The sequence below is a fragment of the Ictalurus punctatus genome, chromosome 13, assembly GCF_001660625.3.
Source record: "Ictalurus punctatus breed USDA103 chromosome 13, Coco_2.0, whole genome shotgun sequence".
NCBI lineage: Eukaryota > Metazoa > Chordata > Actinopteri > Siluriformes > Ictaluridae > Ictalurus > Ictalurus punctatus.
Genome location: NC_030428.2, coordinates 20,610,748 through 20,633,941, shown reverse-complemented (window position 1 = coordinate 20,633,941; position 23,194 = coordinate 20,610,748). Strand labels below are relative to the sequence as shown.

Sequence of the window (23,194 nt, the reverse complement as noted above, 5' to 3'; positions counted from 1 at the left end):
AAAGGCACCATCAATGCTGAAAGGTATATACAGGTTTTAGAGCAACATATGCTCCCATCCAGATTGCATCCCATCTTTACTTCTCAAAGACTCTGCCTCTCCAAGATACTCCTTTCATACCCAATCAGGTTACTGACCTGTTGCTAGTTAACCTAATTAGTTGCAAAATGTTCCTCCAGCTGTTTCTTTTTAGTAACACTTACTTATCTCTTATTTGTTTTAGATAAACAGCTTGTTGTTTCACTGAACATCTGCAGCACATTGGTGAAATGTTTACTTTTCTAATAAGGACTTGTTCAAGTGAGAGCTTGTGGACAGAATGCATAAACAGTCACAAGGGCTAGGATTCTGAGTTAAAGCTCTGAGTCACAAGCCAGCCAACTCTTAAAAAAAAAAAAACATAATTCGTGGTCATGTAATTTACTTTGCCGAGTCCTGTAAGAATTGAGTAGAATTCCGAATTTAATGGAGTCATGAACTGCTATGTGGCAATTTTAGGCATAATCAGCAAGCATTTTCATCCCTCTTCATTTACCCTCCTACTTTACAAAGCATTATGCAGTGTTCAATAGTTTATCCTCCCAATCCACAAACTTGAGGATGTGTGCAATCTAATCAGTTGCCCCCTACTGTTCCAGCCTGAAAAGTGAGGATTACCTTAATCCACACATTTGCCATTGTGATCCAAGGAAAACAAGATAGAACTGCCAATACAGGAAAGTTTTTTTTATTTTTTTTTAAAGGAAACACTGACTTGACCATTAGCAGGATTTGGCCTCTGCCGGGGTGGGGGATCTGTAATGAGGAGCAGAAGTAAAAAGCCCAGACCTGGCTCACCAAGGTGACAAATTGCAGCACAGCCTGTTATGCAAATTTCTCATTTCAATAACCTTTTAGCAGATCAGACATATTGACTGGCCATACGAGGTGATGCACTGACAGAATTCTTCTTACAAATCAGGTCAATTTTCCAACAACCTACACATACATGTACAGTGCCCTCCACTAATATTGGCACCCTTGGTAATTATGTGCAAAGAAGGCTGTGAAAATTTGTTTCATTGTTTAACCTTTTGTTAAATTTATTTATTTATTTATTTGAATCACAACATACTCTGCTCTCATGGATATCAAACACTTGCAAACAACACGCAGGTTTATCAAAACAATATATATTTATTAAATGTAGGTGTGCAAAAATTATTGGCACGATTTTAGTCAATACTTTGTGCTACCTCCCTTTGCCAAGATAACAGTGCTGAGTCTTCTCCTATAATGCCTGATGAGGTTGGAGAATACACGGCAAGGGATCTGAGACCGTTCCCCCATACAGAATCTCTCCAAATTTCGAGGTCTAAGCTGGTGGACTCTCCTCTTCAGATCACCCCACAAATTTTCTATGGGTTACAAGTCAGGGGACTGGGATGGCCACGGTAGGACCTTGATTTTGTGTTGATTTTGATGGATGTTTTGGATCATTGTCATGCTGGAAGACCCAACCACGGCCCATTCAAACCTTTACAATTAATATCCGTTGATATTTGATAGAGTCCATGATGCCATGTATCCTAACAAAATGTCCAGGTCCCCTGGCAGAAACACAGTCCCAAAACATGAAAGAGCCACGACCATATTTAACCGTGGGCATGAGGTACTTTTCCATATGGCTACCTCTCTGTGAGCGCCAAAACCACCTCTGGTGTTTATTGCCAAAAAGCTCTATTTTGGTTTCATCTGACCATAGAACCCGATCCCATTTGAAGTTCCAGTAGTGTCTGGCAAACTGAAGATGCTTGAGTTGTTTTTGGATGAGAGTAGAGGCTTTTTTCTTGAAACCCTTCCAAACAACTTGTGGTGATGTAGGTGACTTCGGATTGCAGTTTTGGAGACTTTCTGACCCCAAGACACAACTAACCTATGTAATTCTCCAGCTGTGATCCTTGGAGCTTTTTTGGCCACTCGAATCATCCTCTTCACAGTGCGTTGAGACAATATAGACACATCCAATTTCAGGTTGATTACAGTTGACTGAAAACTCCTCAACTATTGCCCTGATGGTGGAAATGGCCATTTTCAATGCTTGTGCTATTTTCTTATAGCCGCTTCCCATTTTGTGAATCTCAACAATCTTTTGCCGCACATCACAGCTATATTCCTTGGTCTTCCCCATTGTAATGAATGACTAAAGGAACTTAGGCTGTGTGTTACCTCATATTTATAACCCTGTGAAACAGGATAAACCTGTGTTTGAAATTGTTTGATATCCATGAGAGCAGAGAATTTTTGTGAATTTTTTTTTAACAAAAGATCAAAAGGTTAAGACAATTTTTCACAGCCTTCTTTGCTCATATCTACCAAAGGTGCCAATATTAGCAGAGGGCACTGTAATCTCAGAAGAACCAGAACTTTGAGAACATTTGAGCAGCTGGAATTTGATCACAGATTTTCATTCTCTTGCAGCAAAAACCTGAGAGGATTGTGCTAAATGTTAATAAAAAAAATAATTAAAAAAAATGCATTGACAAACAGCACTGAACAGTTGGGCTCCTCGGCCACACACCTCCTGATGAGTGTAATTAAGCTTCAACAAATCTCAGTGCAGTTACAGTACCCTCTTGTGTCTCAAAATTGACATAACAAACTGCAACATCAAGACGCAAGACGTCTTACATTCCAGAATTTGGCTTGAAGTAAAATGTTTAAGAGGAAAAACAATCCAAATGGAATTACCATCAAAAACAAACTTCACACAATCATACAGCCCTAATATAAAAGTCAATTTATGAAAGGATTTTGGAAAAGAAAAAAAAATCCAGTCACAGTATTAACAAACCTTTAACAAATCCTTTATTGATAACAGATCATGTTCACTGAATCCTAATGAAACACAACATTGTACTGGGGACTATAATTACACGGATGTTAGCAGGTGGATAGAGAGGGTCAGAGAGATAGAGCGAGGGAGGAAGAGAGAATGTGGGAGCAAGAAAGAGTGCAAGAGATTAATAGACTGAGGAAATAAAAAAAGCTAGACAGCCCCCCAACACATCTCAAAAACAGATTGGGCCAGCAATCTCCCCCCTCCCAACTCCTCTCAAACCCTCCTCCCTCTCACAAAGCACATCTCATAAAGCCACGTCTTCTGAATAAATAAAATCTGTCGCAACAATCAATCTAGTCATCAACCATTTTAGATATACAAAAAAAATAAAATAAAAATATAATCGGGTGCATATCCACGAGCACCCACAGCACAAAATATATATCTTTTGCCATTTCAATTCAGTTCATTTAGTAAATTTATTTCCTAGTTCTAACCATCATAAAATTAAGCTTTCCAGCATATAGCTACAATTTATTTGTACCAGTGGGAATTAAAACTGCATATATATATATATATATATATATATATATATATATATATATATATATATATATATATATATATATATATATATAAACATACATGCACAATAATCTCAAATTGAGCGACACATTTTAAAGCTGCACACCAGATCAGGTGAAGTCAGTGAAAAATCAGTAGGGAGGGGAAAGAAAACATCTTTTAAGAAAGGCCTTGAATGCAAATCATAGTTTCGGTAGATTGGACATTTAGCTCAAATGAGCATAAATGACAAGTGTGTATCAAGATCGACTGATTATCACACAGACACGTGACAAATTAAAGGTACCAAATATTTTAGGAAGGTGTTAGGCCACCTCAATCTGCCAGAAGAGCTCATATAGGCCTTGGCACAGATTCACCAAGTCTCTGAAACTGTAGAGATGAACATTCTTACAAAATATATTACCTCAATCAGTGTTTTGATTATGATGATGGTGGTGGTGCAGAGTGATGTCTAGAACATGATTCCAGTCTCCCATACGTGTGCAACTGGGTTGAGATGTGGTCACTGTGATGGCACAGCGAGTACTTATGGGCTATGGATGGGGCGGAGTCATTCATGAAGTAACCACTCCCATACGAACAGAAATGTTCCATACCAGCAAAATGCCCTCCACAGTACAAGTCTATAATTTGTCACCCGTGTGTGTGTTGATACACTTGAACATATTTGAACATGTGCATGTGAGGCATAAGCAACATGTAAGTTGTTCAACACTACACATGCATGTTTGCGTGTATGTGTAAACAAGGGGTACATTCATCCATAGCAAAGTGTCCTGCAAGCAAACCCTTAATGCCAAGGATCTTCCAGTCATTCTCACAGGCACAAATTAACATGTGAAACCAAAAATACTGTTAAGTTAAATAACCATCAATCCACTGCCAGACACAAAAAGGGGGTGCTAGAAATTAGAGGTGTGGAGAGGAGGGGGAAAAATGATTCACCCATGAAAAATTCCAGTACCTACTGGAGCATTACTGGAGTAGTGTTTGCTCGCTGTTGTCTTAGCAAACATGACGATATTATATGCATGCATGCAGTTCAGCAGTTTCGCTGTAGAAATATTTTACCAACCTCAACCGTCACAATTACTTTATTTAGGTCATGATATTCCCCTGTAACCAAATCTAGCTGCAAACAATACCAATTATACCATTGATCATAATGAATAAAAAAGCTTTAATAAAAAGCTTTAAAATGCAGAATTGTTTAAAAATTAAGTTAAAATGTTGTGTGTTAAATGGTTCTACATAGTACACTGTTTTTAGAGAAAAAAAATCAGAAGGCAAGCCACAAGTCAGGACCACAAGTAGAGAAATGAGAGGATGAGCAAAGGTAAAAGATTTGAAGGTTTTAAAGGAGAGGTTTTGCAGCCGGTTCTTCTGGATCCCCAAATTGTTCTAAATCATCTACTGCACAAAAATAGATTTCACTTATTAAAACAGATTTAAATCAAAGGCTGCAGAACATGATAAAAATTCTGAATTCATCTGAGGGTCCTTTAGAAGTGGATTGTGAAGCTCAGTTTCATCGTGAGTGCCACAGGAAGTGGAAGGTCAGCGCACAAGGCCACCCAAAACCCAAACGCTCACTATATTTACACTCCCTACAGTAGTTCATTTTCCCTCGAGTTGCTGAGTGCCCTGCCTTAACATGTCCTAGTTAATGCTAGTTCTAATGAGTGCTACTACTTTTTTTGTTTGTCTGTTTTACTACAAGCACCAAAACTAGCATCTGACAAAATATAACCGCTAACAAAATGCAAAAGGATATATAAGGCTATTCAAGCAGCAGGATGACAAACAAGAGAAAAATCAGAGAAGAGTGTAAATGCAGGGTTTAAATAGAGTTGGTGGCATTTGGTGGCTGAACATGGTGAACACTCTGAAATAAGTAATGCCTATCAGTCATGTCTCTGGAAAGCTATGCATGCGTAGAGTGAGGAGGAGAGCCATGTATGAGACGGTGAGGACGTGCAGGGGAAGCTCATCATGCTAGAGCACTCTGCATCATTGACGGAGGTCCAAACACCTTGCCGCTCCCTCTCAGAGCTCTTGCTGGTGCTGCAGTCTGTCCACCAGCCATCAAGTCCAGAGTCTCTCCTACAGCTTAAGAAGCCACAAATCCTCAGTCTCATCATCACTCTTAACTTACAGTGGGAAAGGGGAAGGGGGGGGATAAAAATTCATAGAACAAAAAGTGAAATTATTTCTCTCTACCATACAATGGTGCAGTTCTAAAAAAAAAAATCTTGCCATTTCTGTAGATTCCTCATCGTCGAAAAGAAGTGTTTTGATGCATTTGTGTTTTCGTTCCAGGCTTTGAATATTTCCTATGAATCTCTCGGAATCAAAACCAAAAATTGTGAGTAAAGATTTTCATTTTGTGTGAACTGAGGACATTCTCGTGTGAAGACTGCAGTCAGGGGTGTCTCTGGCTACCACGGGTCATCCAGGTCACCTCCACTCTGCGACAAGGAGAAAACAAGAGAGGAGAAGAAATAAGATATCTGAAAGAAAAAAAAATAATTATGGAGAAATAGCTGCCTAGGAAGAAGCAAGGAAACAGCAGTATGGGCAAAGCATGTGGATAGGACAAAAAAATAAAAATAAATAAATTAAGAAATATTTTATAAAATGCAAAATGGAAGTTCTGCAACTTAAGCAAGGGTTATATTTCAAAAGCACTCCAATCATTCTAGCAGATGATGACTTGTAAAGCCTCCCCGGAGGAACACCCAATGAGAAGACTATCATATCAGGGCCATAAAATATTGAGGGACATGGTTTAAAAACAAACAAACAAACAAACAAACAAACAAACAAACAAAAAACCTCAAATTGCCCAGGCATAGTTTCAATACAACCAGGTACCTCACAGGAAATGTGACAGAACCTGCTTCAGTGGAAACAAAGTGGAAAGAGAAACAGACAATTACACTGAAATAGTGCTGATGAAAACAAAACATCTCCCCCATGAATTTAAATGCACTGCTGGTTCAAAATATGGCAAAAATGTGTTAAGTTCATCGATCATATTTATATTTCTCAAATTGTAGTTTGTGATGTCCAAATGTTCCACGAATGTATTTAACATACCTACCTGTCCAATGAAAGCATAAAGAAAAGAAAATGGTGCCAGTATAGGAGAAGTTTCACAACCACTTACCAAATACATAGTCATTGTGTTTTCACCAAGAAACCAAGCAACAACAAACAAAAGAAAACAATACAGATAAATTGTTCAATGCAATTTATTTAGAAAATAACTGCAGAATCAAACAAACTGAACTAACACATTGTCTTGCTAAAGCACAAACCCAAACCATAAAAATAATTGTACTGATTATTGAGGGCTGGGAAGTCAAAAGATTAAAGGGGTTAAAAAAACAACCAAACAAAAAAAAACAAAACAACCAAACAAACAAAAAACCAAAACAATTAGTACACATGCAGTTATGCTCACTTTTAAGAGTACTACAGCATGTATTATGCATTGATTTCAGTATGCAATTAACTCAAATGTCAACATTTCCACAAATTATTTCCATATTCCCCTTTTACATCGGAGAAAAATAATAAGAGAAGGCAGAAGCAATAGTATCTTTGGTCATGACACGTAATCTTTGTAGACAGGATCACAAAATATCCAGTTCACATACTGATATAAGCATTTATGTGCAAACTATGCAAAAGACAGGTATCTTTGTAATAGTAACGGTCTGTCCGTTAACCTGAGGATTGTGATGTGATGAAGAAGCTCATCCTCCTCTAGAGGTCCTGTCATCTGTGTTTTTATATGAATGCATGACCATGTATTTGAATTAAAAGACATAAGTTTTTCCATTATTATTATTCCATTTAGAGCTTTTAATAGTGTGACTGCTTTTACGATGATCTGCTTTTAATGGCAACTCCCTGGTAAGTCCTTCTTCCTCCCCAAACACTCAGAGACAACAGCAAACAAATGTGAGACTTTGATCATACACACATGTAGGCAATGAAACAGACAGACACGTGTATGCAACCCAATACAAACTGATATACTGTTCAAAACCATACCCAACAATGTCCATACTTGTTTTGTTTTTGTCTTTTGCTAGACAAACTAATTAAACCTCATATCCAGCATCATAGTGAAGCAAACCTATGAATTCCAATTCTATGCACACAGACACACTTCCTACAAACAAAATGCAACATACACATGCAGTGCATGGAAAGCTGCGTGTGCTGTTGTGAACGAGAGCAAAATGCGACCAATGTCCTTGGCAAGCTCCAGTTTGTATAATCCATTTTTATCTTGTCCAATAGTGTAAACACAGAAATAACACATCCAAAAGGGTTGCGAGGGTTTTTTTTTTGGGTGGGTGGGGGGGTTGTATTTAGATCACAAAGGGTCGATTCCATGGCATCGCTGAAATTCTCACTTATGGCTAAATACAGATTCCACAAGGTCAAGATTAGATCAATTCTAAGTGCTGCACAACAGAAAAGTACTGACTTGTAAAAAGTGCTGGAATATGCCAAGGATATCATTTACAGTTACTGGGCAGGTTTTCAGTTACAAGAATAGTGATCTAACCTTTCCCTTTATTGACATTCCTACTGAGGAATGACTGACCCTGATTTCAGGCCATCAAATTCTCTCCTCATTAAATACAGCCGAATAATGAACCAAAAACCTGCACTGGAACTGTGCTGGAAGGGAGACGTGCCATGGGGTATCCAGGACACTAACTAATGCTCTGAGCCAGGGAGGAAGGAGGAAATTTGGGGTCTGAAATGACTAAATTGGTATCAAGGGTTATGCGACAGGAGGATTGGAAAGCTCGTCAAGTGCTGGCGGCATGGCTGCCTCCTCTGCGCCGTCATCAGAGTTTAGAGGCTCGCTGGTAGTGGATGGCGGGTGTAATGGACGCTCCTCCTGAGCACTGGACAGCCGATAGGTGGAGAGGGCTTGTTCCAGCGTGTGGCGATACTCGCCCCGGTGACTGAGGCGGAACTGCCGGAGCACCTCCACGAGATGGGCAGCAGCACTGCTCTTTTCATCCTCGCCGGCCGCACCTCCCTGGTCGTCCTGGTGCAAGACGCCAGCGTCAGTGGACAGAGCAGGTTAAGAGAATCGGACCTGATTAGCACAGTCCACCTGCCCGAAATCTTACACTGCCCTCATCTTGGCTCATATTAAATGACTCAGAATAGGGTTCCGCAACAAAGTTGTGGCAGAACCAATTCTGAGAAAGCTGACAGCTGCAGTATGTGAAAGAGTGTAGGAGTGCAAGGATATGTTCTGAACACAACATGTGCAAGCCTCTGATCAATAGCAAAAACAAACTCTCAAACTCTCAGGCAACGCAAATTTCCTGCCATTGTGAATTTAAATCAAGTATCTGACAGATGAAATGCACAAACAAAATATTTACAAGCAACACGAGAACATTGAAATAAAAGAAGAGACAAGAAAAGGACAAGGACTGTCAGGGAGGACATTATGAATTCAAGCTATTTTGAACTGGCCTGTCTTAAAGAGGGTATACACTCGACTTTCCTCATATCGCATACTCCTATTTTGAAAACATTCCATCACTTGACAGTTGATCTCATATCTGTACTGACAGCCAAGTCTAAAGCACCTAAGCACAAGCCTATGCATCATGATGTATTTGAAGTGTTTTAAGATTAAGACTAAAAAGAGCTACTCACCCCATCATCTTCTCTATGTGGGTTAAGCCTGTTGTACACGGCCTCAATTACACTGCGTCTGGGAAATGAAAACCAAAATGTGCTTCATTAGCATTGTAAATGGTGAGGGAAAAAAAAGTTCTAATCACTAACTAAACACTGCTAATCACTTCCAAAAAGATAACACAAGAACATTCAAAGATCACCTCAATGATCTGTGGCATGACATAATATTGAACATTACTAATATTTAGTTGAAGTTCTCCTACTTGCTCGCAAGACCACCTCCTGGTGGTAAGTTTGGGATGTTCTCAGCAGAGAGGTTGCGCATGACACAAGCCAGGTCCGGGACACCTTCCTCTCCTGACTTCTCCATGACCTCTGAAGGGTCAGACAGGCAACAAGATTGTTACACAGACAGGCACTACCAGCGACCCATATTAACAGAATTTTATACACTTGGAATGGAAACACACCCGGATGCACACTTGAACCAATCTCACCATTCCTGCAGACACGGCACTTGACATTAAAATGTTTCCAGTGTTGTGTTAACAGAGCTGAAGATGACAGAATACTGCTCCTAGCAGAACAGAGTGATGAATGCAATGCATCACTGATCCTCCACTAATGTCTCCAGTGTCTGGGCAACATCTGCGAACTGGTGAGGAACTGATGACAGGATCATAAACCTCCACATCCAATAGACTTTCTATGACTACTGGGGTAACTCAGAATTTCTTCAACTTGCCAAAGATTAAAATTGAGAAAAGGCAGAGAGGGGAAAGAAAGGTCTCATGTAAAAGGAATGCAATCTAACTCTAATTTACGTGGACCATCAGAGAAAGATCGTAAAATGTTTACATTACCAGGCCATGAAGAATTGTCCTGGAGGCTACGTTACTATAATGTGTACTGTACTTATTTATTCCACTTCTCACATCTAAAGACATCTGACCGTAGACAGAGTAACACTTTCTTGAGTTTACTGAGCCTGATTTTATTGAATCTCACAGATGAGCCTGGCAAGCTAAGCATCTTTACATGCAACATCCTTGTGCAGTGGTGGCTCAGCGGTTAAGGCTGATCAGAAGGTCAGGGGTTCAAGCCTCAGCACCGCCAAGCTGCCACTGTTGGGCCCTTGAGGAAGGCCCTCTCTGCTCCAGGGGCACCATATCATGGCTGAACCTGCACTCTGACCCCAACTGCCTAACAAGCTGGGATATGTGAAGAAAAGAATTCTATTGTGCTGTGATGTATGTGTGACAAATAAAGGCGGCTGCTTCTCCTTTTGACAGGACGTAACAGTATGATATGCAATGGCTTAGTGAGAGATTTCATTATGATGGTCAGTAGTCATGCTTACTGATTTAGCAAAACTCAATAATAGCAATTAATATGTGTGTTTAGATAGAATGCTTAAATCACAAATGTAAGCAAAACTAAAGTAAAATACGGAATATCACTTAGGTGTTTGATTTAATCAATTAGAGATCATTAGCTTCAGTTAACAGCAAGGGGAAAAGGAAAAGACGTGGCTTATTTATGCAGTTTTTAATTTTTTTTTTTTTTTTACTGCAATTACACATTTCTACTGTCTGATGCATATAGCATTATATCAGCACCTACTTTGGTGTTGATCAAAATCGTAAAAATCTGTGAACGTTATAACCACCATGGAGTTTAAAAGGCAACCAGTATAATATTGTATTAAATAACTTTTTATGATTACAGTTGTAATGCATGTTTATAATAAGCATGCTTCACTTCTGGTTTAAAAGGGCTTTGGTGTCTTTTGATGTTTAAGACTATGACAATCTCTCTCTTGTCCCACAAGCTTCACAATTGGCCCGTTCACATGAAAGTGGAAACTACCCACTCCTGAGGTGCTGTTAGTCCTGATGTACATCTCTGACAGTACTGCTCTCTGCAACAAAATACTTCCATATACGACTTTTCTTTTTCGTATATTCTCACTGACTCCATGTCAAAACACGACATAATCGTACAGTAAGAGTACTGTGATTTCAGTATTTGTATAAGGTTGCCTTAAACAATTAACCAGGCCTTCGAAAATCTGGACTAATCCCTGCTTCAATCATAGATGTCCTGGTGATTGGTCATACGTTTGAAAGACCTGCCACTACAGGCTGGAGTGCAGCTGTTAAATTAGTCATGAATAATTAAAACAAGCCAATGCACCAGTCAAAAACAGATTTTGTCAGAGCCACCCTTCCAATTTAGGGTACAAGGGACAGGTTATGAGGAGCCAAGTGACCATCTTATTTCAAATCACATGCAGAGCCGTGAGCAAATAATTGGTTCGACACACAAATTAAATGTTACTTATAGGTAATCTGCAAAACTGCTCGCCTGTATTAACATGTTAATCCGAAAAGAGTGAGGAGTTTCTCTTACCCTCAACACGAGACTCCAGAAACTTGTCCAGCTCTGCCTCTCTCTTCACTGCCTCCTCCGATATCTTGGGTGCATTGGGCAGACACACCAGCACAACACTCATGTTGTCACGACTGCCCTGGATAGAAAAAAAACAGAGCGGGAAAAGTCAAAACTAAACTAAAAAGTGTAAACTACTGTAAATCTCTGTTGCCTCTATTTGGCAGTATTTACTCTGCATGGAAATGCGTGACATCTATTTATACTGAGACACTAACCAGAATATTTGAGAGAAAAAAAAAAAAAGATTTTCCAAAATGAATGAGAGGGGAAAAAACAAGCCTTCAGACAAAACAGAGGGAACAATGGCTAGCTTGACCATCTATTCTTAGAAAGTGATGAGGAAAGAGGAACAGCTACATAAAACCGGATGAAAAACAATTTTTTTATTAACTAATGCATTTATGCACTGCAAAAGCTCCTTTGGTGACATTTAAGCAAAACAATTACTACCAAAAAAAAAACAAAAAACAAAAAAAAAAAAAAAAACCCTCCAATCTTACTTTGTGCAGACACGTGTCCACTACAGAGTTGCAGACTTTCTCCAGGTCATCACACACCTCCAGCCGGGAGTGCACAAATTCACACAGCTCCTCATTGCTCATGACGTCCCAGATGCCATCACAAGCCAGCACCACAAACTCATCCTCATCTGGAACACGTGGAATCTCGAACACCTCAGGCTCAGGCGACACCAGCTGCTCCGTGGGTCCCTTTCCGTCCACACACTTGTAGTCGTAGTCACCGAGGGCACGCGACACTGCAAGGGAGCCATTGACACGCTGGATCATAACAGAGCCGCCAGCATTCTGGATGCGCTCCTTCTCACGGGGGTTGCAGGGCTTGTGGTCCTGAGTGGAGAAGCGCACTTGACCAGCACGGCACAACACGGCACGAGAGTCGCCGCAGTTGATGAAATAGAGGTGCTCGGGCGAGAGCAGCACGCCCACAGCCGTCGACCCACTACGGTCCATACCATTACGCAGCTCAGAAAAGTTGCGCATGTACTCGTCTATCTTCAGAAACCCAGAGCGAATTCCGCTCTTCACACCCTCCACAGAGTCATGACCAGGCCGGAAGTCCTCGTTGCTGCTGATAATGTGCTCCAGTAGGTGTTTTGAGCAGTAGTTGGCCACACGTGAACCGGCATGCCCATCGTAAACGGCAAAGAAAGACCAGTCATCCAGGCCATGAGGGAGGCCCACCACTGCTGTGTGAGCGTCCTCCATCTCCACTCGCCAGCCCTGCATGCTGCTCAGGCCAAAACGCAGGCCGTTACCTGCACCGTGGGCATTGTGCTTCTCCGTTTTCGGCTTGTCCAAAAATGCCCCCATGGCTTAGGACACAATCTGCAAAGAGAGAGGAAATTATATAATATAATTTTTACTATATACACATATACACACACACATATACATATATATATATATATATATATATATATATATATATATATATATATATATATTCAATTGCAGTTAAGGCTTGTATGGCAAACAAATAATTTACATTTAACTTAGAAAATTTACCCAAAAATGTTTGAACATTTTTACAATATGCTCCTAATATTTTAGTTATTTCATTATTACTTGTTTCCAGTGTCTTAACAACCCACTGAACTGAATGTCAAGGGTAGGGATGTGACGGTGAGGAAATTTCCCACCGGTTAATCGACGTGCGACAACACCGGTAATACCGGTATCTTCTGAATGCCCCTGCGTCAGTGCACATTTCACTTTCACTTTTAAATTATCTGCAATTACTTGAATGGTGGGTTCATTATTATTCTTAATGAAAAACACAACAACAACTACAAAACAGTACAATGAAAAACGCTCATATTAAAACAGAGAACTTTTGAAACCAAATCTTCTCCCAACGTCTTGTCAGTCAGCTCGCCTCAGTCTTGTCACGTGCTAAATGAAATCTGACTCCTGCTGATCTGTGTTGCGACTGGGACTTGTTCGGCTCATGTTGAATTGAGCAGAAGCGTTCAGTTTTTAATTGTAGCGTCTGTTCTCTAAAAGAACTAAATGATTTTTATTACTATAAAATGGCAAACTGATGGCGGGGGCGGTGCCGCGGTGGACGAGTGATTTAATCGGTGTGCAGCCCCGACGCTGGAAACACTGGTAACACCGGCTATCGCAGCAAGCCTAGTCAAAGTTGATACTGCTCTGCTTGAATGAGCAACAGGCATTACATGAGCCTTACATACATGTCGGATGAAGATACAGCGTGGCAAAACAGCAAGCAATGATGTTCCTATTCAACTTCTTCCGACATCAAATCAATTCAGAACTCAGGAGTATTTGGATGGAATGCTGTTATTAACAGGATCAATGTGTATGAATTAGTTATTATACCTTAGGCAACAGTTTAAAAAAAAAAAGAAGAAGGCTAATCTAGGTGAACATTTACAAGACAGACAGGTCTAAAAGAGCTCACTAAAAGCAATCAAATCTGCAGCCCTGAGCAAAAACCATTACCTGAAAGAACCTCGCGTCATTTGAAACGTCTAACAGAAGTAAGTCAAAGCCACTGGACATCTCGATTTATATTCTACCCTGTGAAAGGTCTTTAAATATTTGGTCTAAGTTAAGGTGACTAGCATAATTTTGAATATGATAAAGTAAAATTACCTGTATAAAAACCTTCATGGACACCTTGTCCAAACTGACTGCTGGTAAAACAGACAGCTTTGTAAAGAAACCCCCCCCAAAATAAAATAATATTTACACATACACACACACACCCCCCAAGAAAGTTACCACAACTTTGGCAAACCATGTCTTCATGGACCTTTCTGCACAGGGGCATTGACATGCTGGCGCAGGTTTGGTCCTCTTAGTTCCAGTGAATGAATTTTAAATGAATAAATAAATAAAAAATAATAATTGTACAGCATACAAAAGACATTCTAGGCAATTGTGTGACCCTATATTAATTTGTGGCAACGGTTTGGGGAAGGTAAAATTGGTAATATTTGGACATTTGCATATTTTGGATATTTCTCCGTAAACACATACAACACTAGAAAATACATAAATGACTGATTTTTAAACCCCATTTAAAAGGGGCAAGATATACATTATACCTAAATACTCTTACACAACTTCCCACCACATGATGTGAAGAAAGCCATAGCTACACAACATGACAACTTGCTCAACAAAGACAGCAGCAGTGGATTTGCAGAATAAAATCAGCTACATTCAAAAACTCTTATGTAATCTTGAGCTTTTTCCAGCTCAAGAGCAAGGCTCATTAAATAAACAGTTATTCATACCATTTGTTGCTCAACAAGAACCAAAAAACTCAAGCAATGCACAAGAACACCTGATGACAACTGAATGAACCATACTAAAAGAGATTTCAATCGAACTGAAATTCGATTGAAGCTTAATTTTCTAATGCTTCGAAAACGATTTAGCCTTTTTACAGCAAGGTCCTTCATGTGAGAATTGATTACATAATATAATGTCCAATTTAAAACACTGATATTAAGAACAACACTCGCTTTTGTATTACTCGTTAATACCAAATTAGTCAACATGACATTAAAAACCTGGATTAATGCATTATGTATTTAGAAACATCAGTGACAAAAGCATCTAATGCTCCATTTCATTTGCATATAAACATAAAATATCAACATAGCTAAAACAAAAATACACAATAATCAATAATACCAGGCCAAAGCTGCAATTAATTCACTAATCAGACTGGTTGGTTTTTTTTTTTCTCATGAATTTGATCCAGCACCTAAACTTGGTATTAAACATTAGAGAGTAGCTTTAAGCTGCTTAGTGCAAACATAACCTCTAAGTCCATTACATGCTTCCACAAATAGCTACTGAAATATATTACTAAGCCATTAGACAAATGTGCCTGAGGCTGGAGCATGAGCTATGCAATAACTGTCCTAGGTATCGACGCAGCAGCCGGAAAAGTTTTATCAGTTCATGAAATAGGTCTTTTTTTGGCACTGATCCACCCAATCCGGCTCCCTGGACGCTGTACTGCACAAGCCAGTGTGGCTGACCGTTTCAGTAAGAAAATGAAAGTGGTCAGCAGGATCTAGTGCCACTGTAAACTCCAGTATACACGAGATCCAAGTTATTAGCTAACGTCTACAATCAGTGCCTGCAGTCCCCAAGGGCAAGCCCAGAATTGCACAGAAGGAGGGGGGCTTCTCTGGCTGGTGGTTGCTACCATTGCACACTGTTACGCAAACACCAGGCATGGTATGCATGCACCCAAAAAAGGCTGTTAAGTCTTAAAATAAGGCTGTTAAGGCAGCCACATGGTTGAGGCTGGTTCTCTAGAGGAGGTAGTGACTGTTGTGCATCGTCATGGCTGGGACTGCCAAGGCTGTCTGCTTGGCCACTCCCACGTGTTTAGAGGACCACACTATTTATAACCCCTACAAATGCAGCTTGGGTTACAAACTGCAGCAGTCAGATGGGGGAAAGATGATGCACTAGGGATGGGCAATGCCTAAAAATAATCCTATTTTATAAATAAACAAATAGAGCAAGTAGAACTCAACTATGTCACTGGGGATGCCTCCACCACAAACAAGTCTAGTCTGAAATATTGTTAAAATCTACAGGCTATTGAAGGAAAACTATTTCAGACATTTTACCTTGCTGTGACCTTGGCCCTGTTTTGATCAGTTCTAAAACCTAATCAGTTCATCTGCTTGTTAGACAGATAACGCCACCATATGAATCCAAACATACATGCAACCACTTGTTCGAGAAATCACTAACAATAATCTCGGACAGCCGCATGGAAAGAATCAACCCAAAAACATAATGCCACCACCTAGCGGCAAAGGTATATAAATAAATAATTGCATCACCTCTAAGGTGCACCACATATACACCTCCCACCCCATGCCAATGTGTTAGCATGTTTACAGCCAGGTTTTCTCGTTAGCCATTCCCTGCACCTGGACACATCATCTATGGTTCACCTCATCCTTCAGATAACTACATCCACCCATCCATTTTCTACCTCGCTTTTCCTACGCAGGGTCACAGGGAGCCTGGAGACTATCCGAGGGAACTCTGGGCACAAGGCAGGGGACACCCTTGAACAGGGTGCCAATCTATCGCAGGGTACAATTGCACAAAAACACACCCATTCACACACCACGGACAATTTATTAAATGCCAATCAGCCTACAACGCATGTCTTTGGACTAGGGGAGGAAACCCCCAAAGCACGGGAAGAACATGCAAACTCTGCGCACACAAGGCAGAGGAGAGATTCAAACCTCCAAAATGTGCTAACCATTAAGCCACCGTGCCCCGCTAGATCACCACATCGCTAAATCTCAGAAATGCACTATATGGCCGAAGTTTTGTGGACACCGGATATTCACACCCATATGTGCTTGTTGAAAATCCCATTCCAGATTTAGGTCCCCCCCCCCCGCCGTTATAATAACCTCCACTCTTCTGAGAAGGCTTTCAACTAGATTTTGGAGCATGGCTGTGGTGCTCATTCATCCACAAGGGCATTAGTGAGGTCAGGCACTGATGTCAAGTGAGGAGTCGTGGGCAGCAATCAGTGTTCCAGTTCTTCCCAAAGGTGTTCAGTGGGGTAGAGATCAGGTCTCTGTGCAGGCCACTCGTGTTCTTCTATTCCAAACTGGGCAAACCTTGTCTATATGATTTACACTAAGTAGCAATTTTCACAATTTAAACGAACAAAAAATAGATCAGTCACATGGAAAAAAGTGCGTGCACCCCTATGTTTAACACACCTTCAATTCCAAAAAAAATTGAATAAGGTGTTCAAGATTGGGTGTCAGTGATTAGAACCTGCTTAGGGAGTGCAGGTGGAACCAGTCTTATTTATACCTCTCTTATAGCTAGTGTCTGGTGTTCCCTTTGTTACTGAGGTGTGTGGAGTCATTATGCCAAGATCTAAAAAGTTATGTAAGGCCTCAGAAAAAAGGGTGTGGATGAAATACATCATTCCATAGTGAGGAAAGCAATCAATAAATGGTGCAGATTTGGACAGGACACCCAAATCAAAAGAGTTGTTTGGCCACAGAAACAACAGGCATTTTTGGCACAGACCAAAGCACCGTGAAGCACGGTGGTGGAAATTTTTATGGATTTGGAGTTGCTTCAGGGCCTGGACAGCTTGCACTCATTGATTCAACTATGAATTCCGCATCTCTGTTGCAAAGATGATCAAAGGTTTGCTTGTCCAAACATGTCAAAATAAGCCAACAATTTCCAATTACTTATTTTTTCACATGACCGTATTTGGCAATATAGCATACATAACCCTGCCCTATAGTACACCCGATAAATCTCACTCACACACACATACATACATATATATGCACACACACATTATATATATATATATATATATATATATATATATATATATATATATATATATATATATATATATATATATATATGAGGTGAATGTCTTCCACCAGCATTCCCTAAATAGTTCCATGTCGGTTTTGTACCATTGGTTAATATAGAATCATTTATATTAATAATGTATTCAAGGCAATAAAGTTGCCACACCATTACATTCATAATATTTCAGATAGAACCAATACAACTAGCATTTATCTCAATATAAAAAAAACAACAACATTGACTCTCAATCTTCATCGGATCAACGTTTGGTGCTTCAAGGGAGATTGGGGTGAATTGAATAAATCAACCGTGTTTTGGAAAAAGTCAAAGTAACATTATCAAGTCTATTAACTCAACAACTGACCTTTAGAACTCTGGCCACTGGGATTATATAGGGATTATCGTGCTGAGTGTTGATATGATGCCGACACAATAAGCCTGGTGTCACCATGCCAACACACTGATTTAATAACGCGAGTCAAGTGGACAGAAACACTGGATATAAGATTACCCCAAAGAATTTGAAAGGCAAGATAATGATCCGCTCCTTATAGAGCGGTTAACACATTGTGGCCTAGACTTGTAGGATATGACCATTTTAAACAGACCCCACACGATATTACACTGCCATGACATCCAGTGCCATTTACTCAGATTATATTACCAGACCTGCCAACCTTTTACAGTACACTTCATGTACGGAGCCCTGCAATTTAACATGCAAGTACTCTCTTAGAGTAGCCTTTTCTCCCCATTTAAATGGGAGATGACCCACAGACATATGAATCTGAATTAATCTACATACTACTCTTCAAATTGTAGCTGCAACATCTAATCAATAAAATCAACAATAATCAATTATGAAAATCACTGTCAACAAATCTCTATCAGTCAGTCTGAGAACGGGACGGGGAACATTTATTCGATGCATTACTACTGATCTGAAAACATGCATCAGAAATACAGCAGAGAGCACAAACCAAAGTTGTGTCCCAAATGACGTATGACACAGTATCCACTATGTATAATGTGCATAACAGCACATTATCAATATAATCCTTTTACAAATCAGTCAAATTAGATTTGACACCTTGTTGTAGGACTAATTGATTTTTTTTTTTTTTTTTTTTTTTTTTTTTAAGATAATATACTTTTTGGCCTTTCACTTTCAACTTTTCAGTGACATCCCTAATAAATATATTTAGGTGAGTTTTACTAGATACTTATCTAAAGTTAGATAAGTTGCACTTATGCACTGACGGATCTGATTTCATATTAATGCAACATTTCTATTTATCACAACAGAAACCATGGACTCCCCAGAGGTATAGCTGAGCGCACTACAAATATGTGGAAGGGGTGGATCTTCCAGACAGTGTCGGTTTACATCAAAGCATTCAAAACAACTGTGCAACTGTCAATCATTTTGTTTTTCAATGCATTTTAAATTTGTGGGTCTCTTTCCATGCAAACAGACAAAAGCATGGTCTTGTATGGCTGGAAATAACTACCTGGGAGTGTTGCCAAAGCAGATTTATTTTGACAAATGACAATCCCCATATACCCTCTTCTACCAAGAACATAAATAAGTGTATGAGCTTCACCCATCCGACTGCTTCAGTAGGTGACAATTAACACACAGCTAACAAAGCTGAAAGATTTCCCTTCATTACAAACAAGGTATCTGCAGGAATCAGCACTTCAAATCTAGTACTTTTTAATACCATATTCAAGATCTGGACGTCACTTCAATCGTGCTACATGATACATCAGCTATAATGGATTGTGTTCATGCATAAACATCCACTTCTGGGTTTAAGTAAACAATAGCAGGGTAAACTTCTAGAGAGGTATATGGGAGACCAGATAAAATATCCTTTTTGCATTACCACTTGCTCAAACATTGAAAGAAAAAAAAAAAATCCAGTCTTTCCTTCCCATGACTTTCCAAGAGAAGAAAAAAATGAGAGAGACGGATTACGGCAGTCAGAAGAGGAAAAAGATGTAAAACTTACAAATCACTACCTCAACAGCTGTACTAGACTTCCCCTCACAAGTGTTTACTAGTTTGTTTGTTTTTTGTACTTTAATATCAGTAGTGTTATAAAATGCACAAAGATTTGTAAAGAAGAAAATATATTTTTTTTTAAAAACTTTGCTATTTTGTAATATCACTATTACACTGAATAATACTTAATAGCAACATTTTTATTTGGGGTATAAATATTAATATAGCAATAGTAATATTTTTCTGACTTAATTCACTTGTGTTAGACCTTGTGGATTTTATTTTGGCAGAAAACTGCAGGAAGACCTCCTTTTAGTTGGCAACAACAACTTTTAAAAAAAAATCACTTCTCATTAGCAATCAGGTGAAATGCTGTGAGGTTACACTAACGAAAAACCAAAGTCAATCTGGCGCGTGTTGCGTCTAAACGCAGGTTATAAGCGAGTCACAGCACAGACAGAGGTGAACTTGCTGAGGAGCGGCAGTTACTGTGACCTGGGCCGCTCTAAAACACTAATGAGCCGCGCACACACACTCCGAGAGCAACACGGTCACACGGGTTTACCATCTCACACACCAAACAGCCAAAATAACATTGAAATCTGCTTTACGCTGTTGGTTCGGTTTTAAGACCTAAATTAAGACATTTTAATGCTAATTAAGGCCTTATTATTTTTTTACAGGAATTTAAGACATTTTAAAGACCCACAGACACCTTGCACAACTGGAGATGCAAATGAACTTTATATTGTACTGCAACTCATTATCTGCCTGGATTCCAAAATAAAAGCATGCGACTTGTACAACAAATTGACATTCAGTATTTTCACATACGTCCAAGGCATTTAATTAGCTACAAGTTAAACTCATTTAAAATCTCATTTCACAATACCGCAGAAAACCTTCATGATCAAAATCATGATATCATTTTGTTGAGTTGGCAAACGATCTATTTATAAATTTCCTGTCAAAACAAACCCGAAAGCCCCGACACAGTATTGACAATCACTGTAATGGGATTATCTGGGTGGCTCACAGAAGAATTTCTATCATATTATAAATTTTGTCCATCCGCTGACTCAATTATGTTTCTTTAATTAAATAGTTTGCAGAAAAAAGTAAGCAACGCGAACAGTAAACCAACCGGCTACAACATGCAAAGGGCACGATCATTCTTGTCATTCAATTCTTTAATAAGGTTACAAGTAACAGTTTCATTTTGTGTAAGAAAAACATTTTGCCAGCTCCATGTCCTCACACATGTTGAATACAGTGCTACAGAGAATTAACATTAAAGTTCTCACACCAGGCCACACCTCCAAGTATCACAAGATGTGCTGAATCACCAAGGAATCAAAACAAAAGATGAACAAGGCCCTTTATGGAGAGACTATATCTGTACAGCACCGTTCGGCTGAGTAAACACAGCCTGTAGCCACAGGCCAGCTTATACACTCAATACCTCTTACTACATCTTGCACTAGAATTTCAAGACCACACTCCTAAACGCACAAGGCTACTACACACGCAAAGCCATCGATCTTGCTCGAAACCACAAAACCCTCGACCTCCTGCCCCTGAAACTGTTGTCACTGACCAGTCATTCATTGCAGACCACAGAGCGAAACTAGAAATGTAGGTCTCCTGTGCAAACATGCTGCCAAGAAACACAGTAACAGTGAAAAGGGGAAGTGGAAGTCATACTTACAAAACACTGCGGCTATGAGTTTCAACAGACTCCTAACTAAAAGACTTACGACTATCATCTTAATATATATGAGCTTATCAGCATCGATATTCTAATTCAGGCCATGCGAATTACAGGAGAATAAGCAAAGACTTGCTCTAACAATGTGTCCAAAAGAGTCAGCCTTAGCAATTGTTAGCTTCTGTAAAATGCTTGGTACAGCCTGTGCTTAGACTTATGCAAGTCTAAACACAGGCTGCAACCAGAGAACACATCAGCAGGTACACCTTTATTTTATCCACAGCTTTCTACACGCTTTTCCTAAATGCAAGGCTCCCTCGCTCTTTTCAAGGAATAGCTGCTAATTACTTTCTGATGATAACCCCTAGCCCTCTGCTAGCAGCTAATATTAGCTGTCTGTTTAGACACACTTAAAATGGAATGCTCACTTGTACTGTAAAAAAACTAAAATGGAATAAAATAGTGAGGTCTGAGCAGCAGTGTTCTGTAACATTTCAGTGCTGACGTCCAGACTAGGGTTAACTCCATACTATTCTATAAACTCCACACAAGTTTTAAATAATAAATGACACATATCTGAGTACTAGTATTTAATAGCATTCACAAGAGCGGTGCTGTGTTGATACGACAGGGAGCAACACTGCAATTCGCTGCAAGTTTACATGCTTCAAAACATAAAAACATTTCTCTATTTAGGACAAAAAGGCAGGGGAAGGCTTGTGAGATTGTGTGTACAATGGAGTCATCCTATCGTGCCCACTATGGGGGGGTGGGGGGGGGGGACGTGGTCAGATGTGCATAAATGTGTTGTATACAAGTTACATGATCACAGTGGAAAAAGTTACGGACGCTAGTTACGAATCAGATGCTGCAGCAACCGCTAGCATTAAAGTTTAGTTTTCTTTTTTAGTTAATTAATTTGTTAACAAGATCAGGAATGTCACGAAACTGAAGTTAGGGCTGAAATTAAAAACCTCTACATTTATCTGGGCGGCTATGGCTCAGATGGTAGAGCAGTATGTCCACTAATCAGAGGGTTGGCGGTTCAATTCCCGGCCCACATGACTGCACATGCCAAAGTGCCCTTGGGTGGCAGCTCTGCTACCACTAGTGTGTGTGTGTGTGTGTGTGTGTGTGAGAGTGTGTGTGTGTGTGTGTGTGTGTGTGTGAGCGAGAGAGAGAGAGAGAAAATGGGGTGAATAAGACACAGTGTAAAGCGCTTTGGAACTACTAAGGTTAAAAAAAGCGCTGTCTAAGTGCAGACCATTTACATTTATTCACTTAGCAGACGCTTTTAACCAAAGCGACTTACAAAGGAGGAAATACAAGCAAAGCGATAGATCAAGCGGAGAACAATACAAGTAGTGCAATCATGCAAGATTTATAATTGAGTTCTAGAGAAGCAAAGTGTACAGAGTAGAGGTATAAGAGCCAAAGTTGTTGTTTTTTTTTTTTTGGTTAGAAAGATATCGGTCTGCCTGTTGTTGATAAGCTATTAGCTGTAACTAAGCAACAAAAAACTGTGA

General features: G+C 39.6%; 1 protein-coding gene across 3 annotated transcripts in view; it reads right to left on the bottom strand.

Moving 5' to 3' along the window:
- Positions 1-2,830: 2,830 nt before the first annotated feature.
- Positions 2,831-23,194, bottom strand: part of ppm1bb (protein phosphatase, Mg2+/Mn2+ dependent, 1Bb) — a 35,454-nt gene continuing 15,090 nt past the window's right edge. For 2 of the 3 annotated variants that reach the window (XM_017483728.2, XM_017483727.3), the window contains 5 exons: positions 12,055-12,900; positions 11,513-11,630; positions 9,364-9,475; positions 9,116-9,173; positions 6,646-8,489 (listed from right to left, as the gene is read on the bottom strand). In XM_017483728.2, coding sequence (XP_017339217.1) covers positions 8,217-8,489; positions 9,116-9,173; positions 9,364-9,475; positions 11,513-11,630; positions 12,055-12,885 — 1,392 coding nt within the window. In that variant the 5' untranslated portion in view covers positions 12,886-12,900 and the 3' untranslated portion in view covers positions 6,646-8,216. Of the gene's footprint in view, positions 5,878-6,645; positions 8,490-9,115; positions 9,174-9,363; positions 9,476-11,512; positions 11,631-12,054; positions 12,901-23,194 lie in introns of those variants that run through there. The other variant, XM_017483730.3, reaches the window with a different exon arrangement.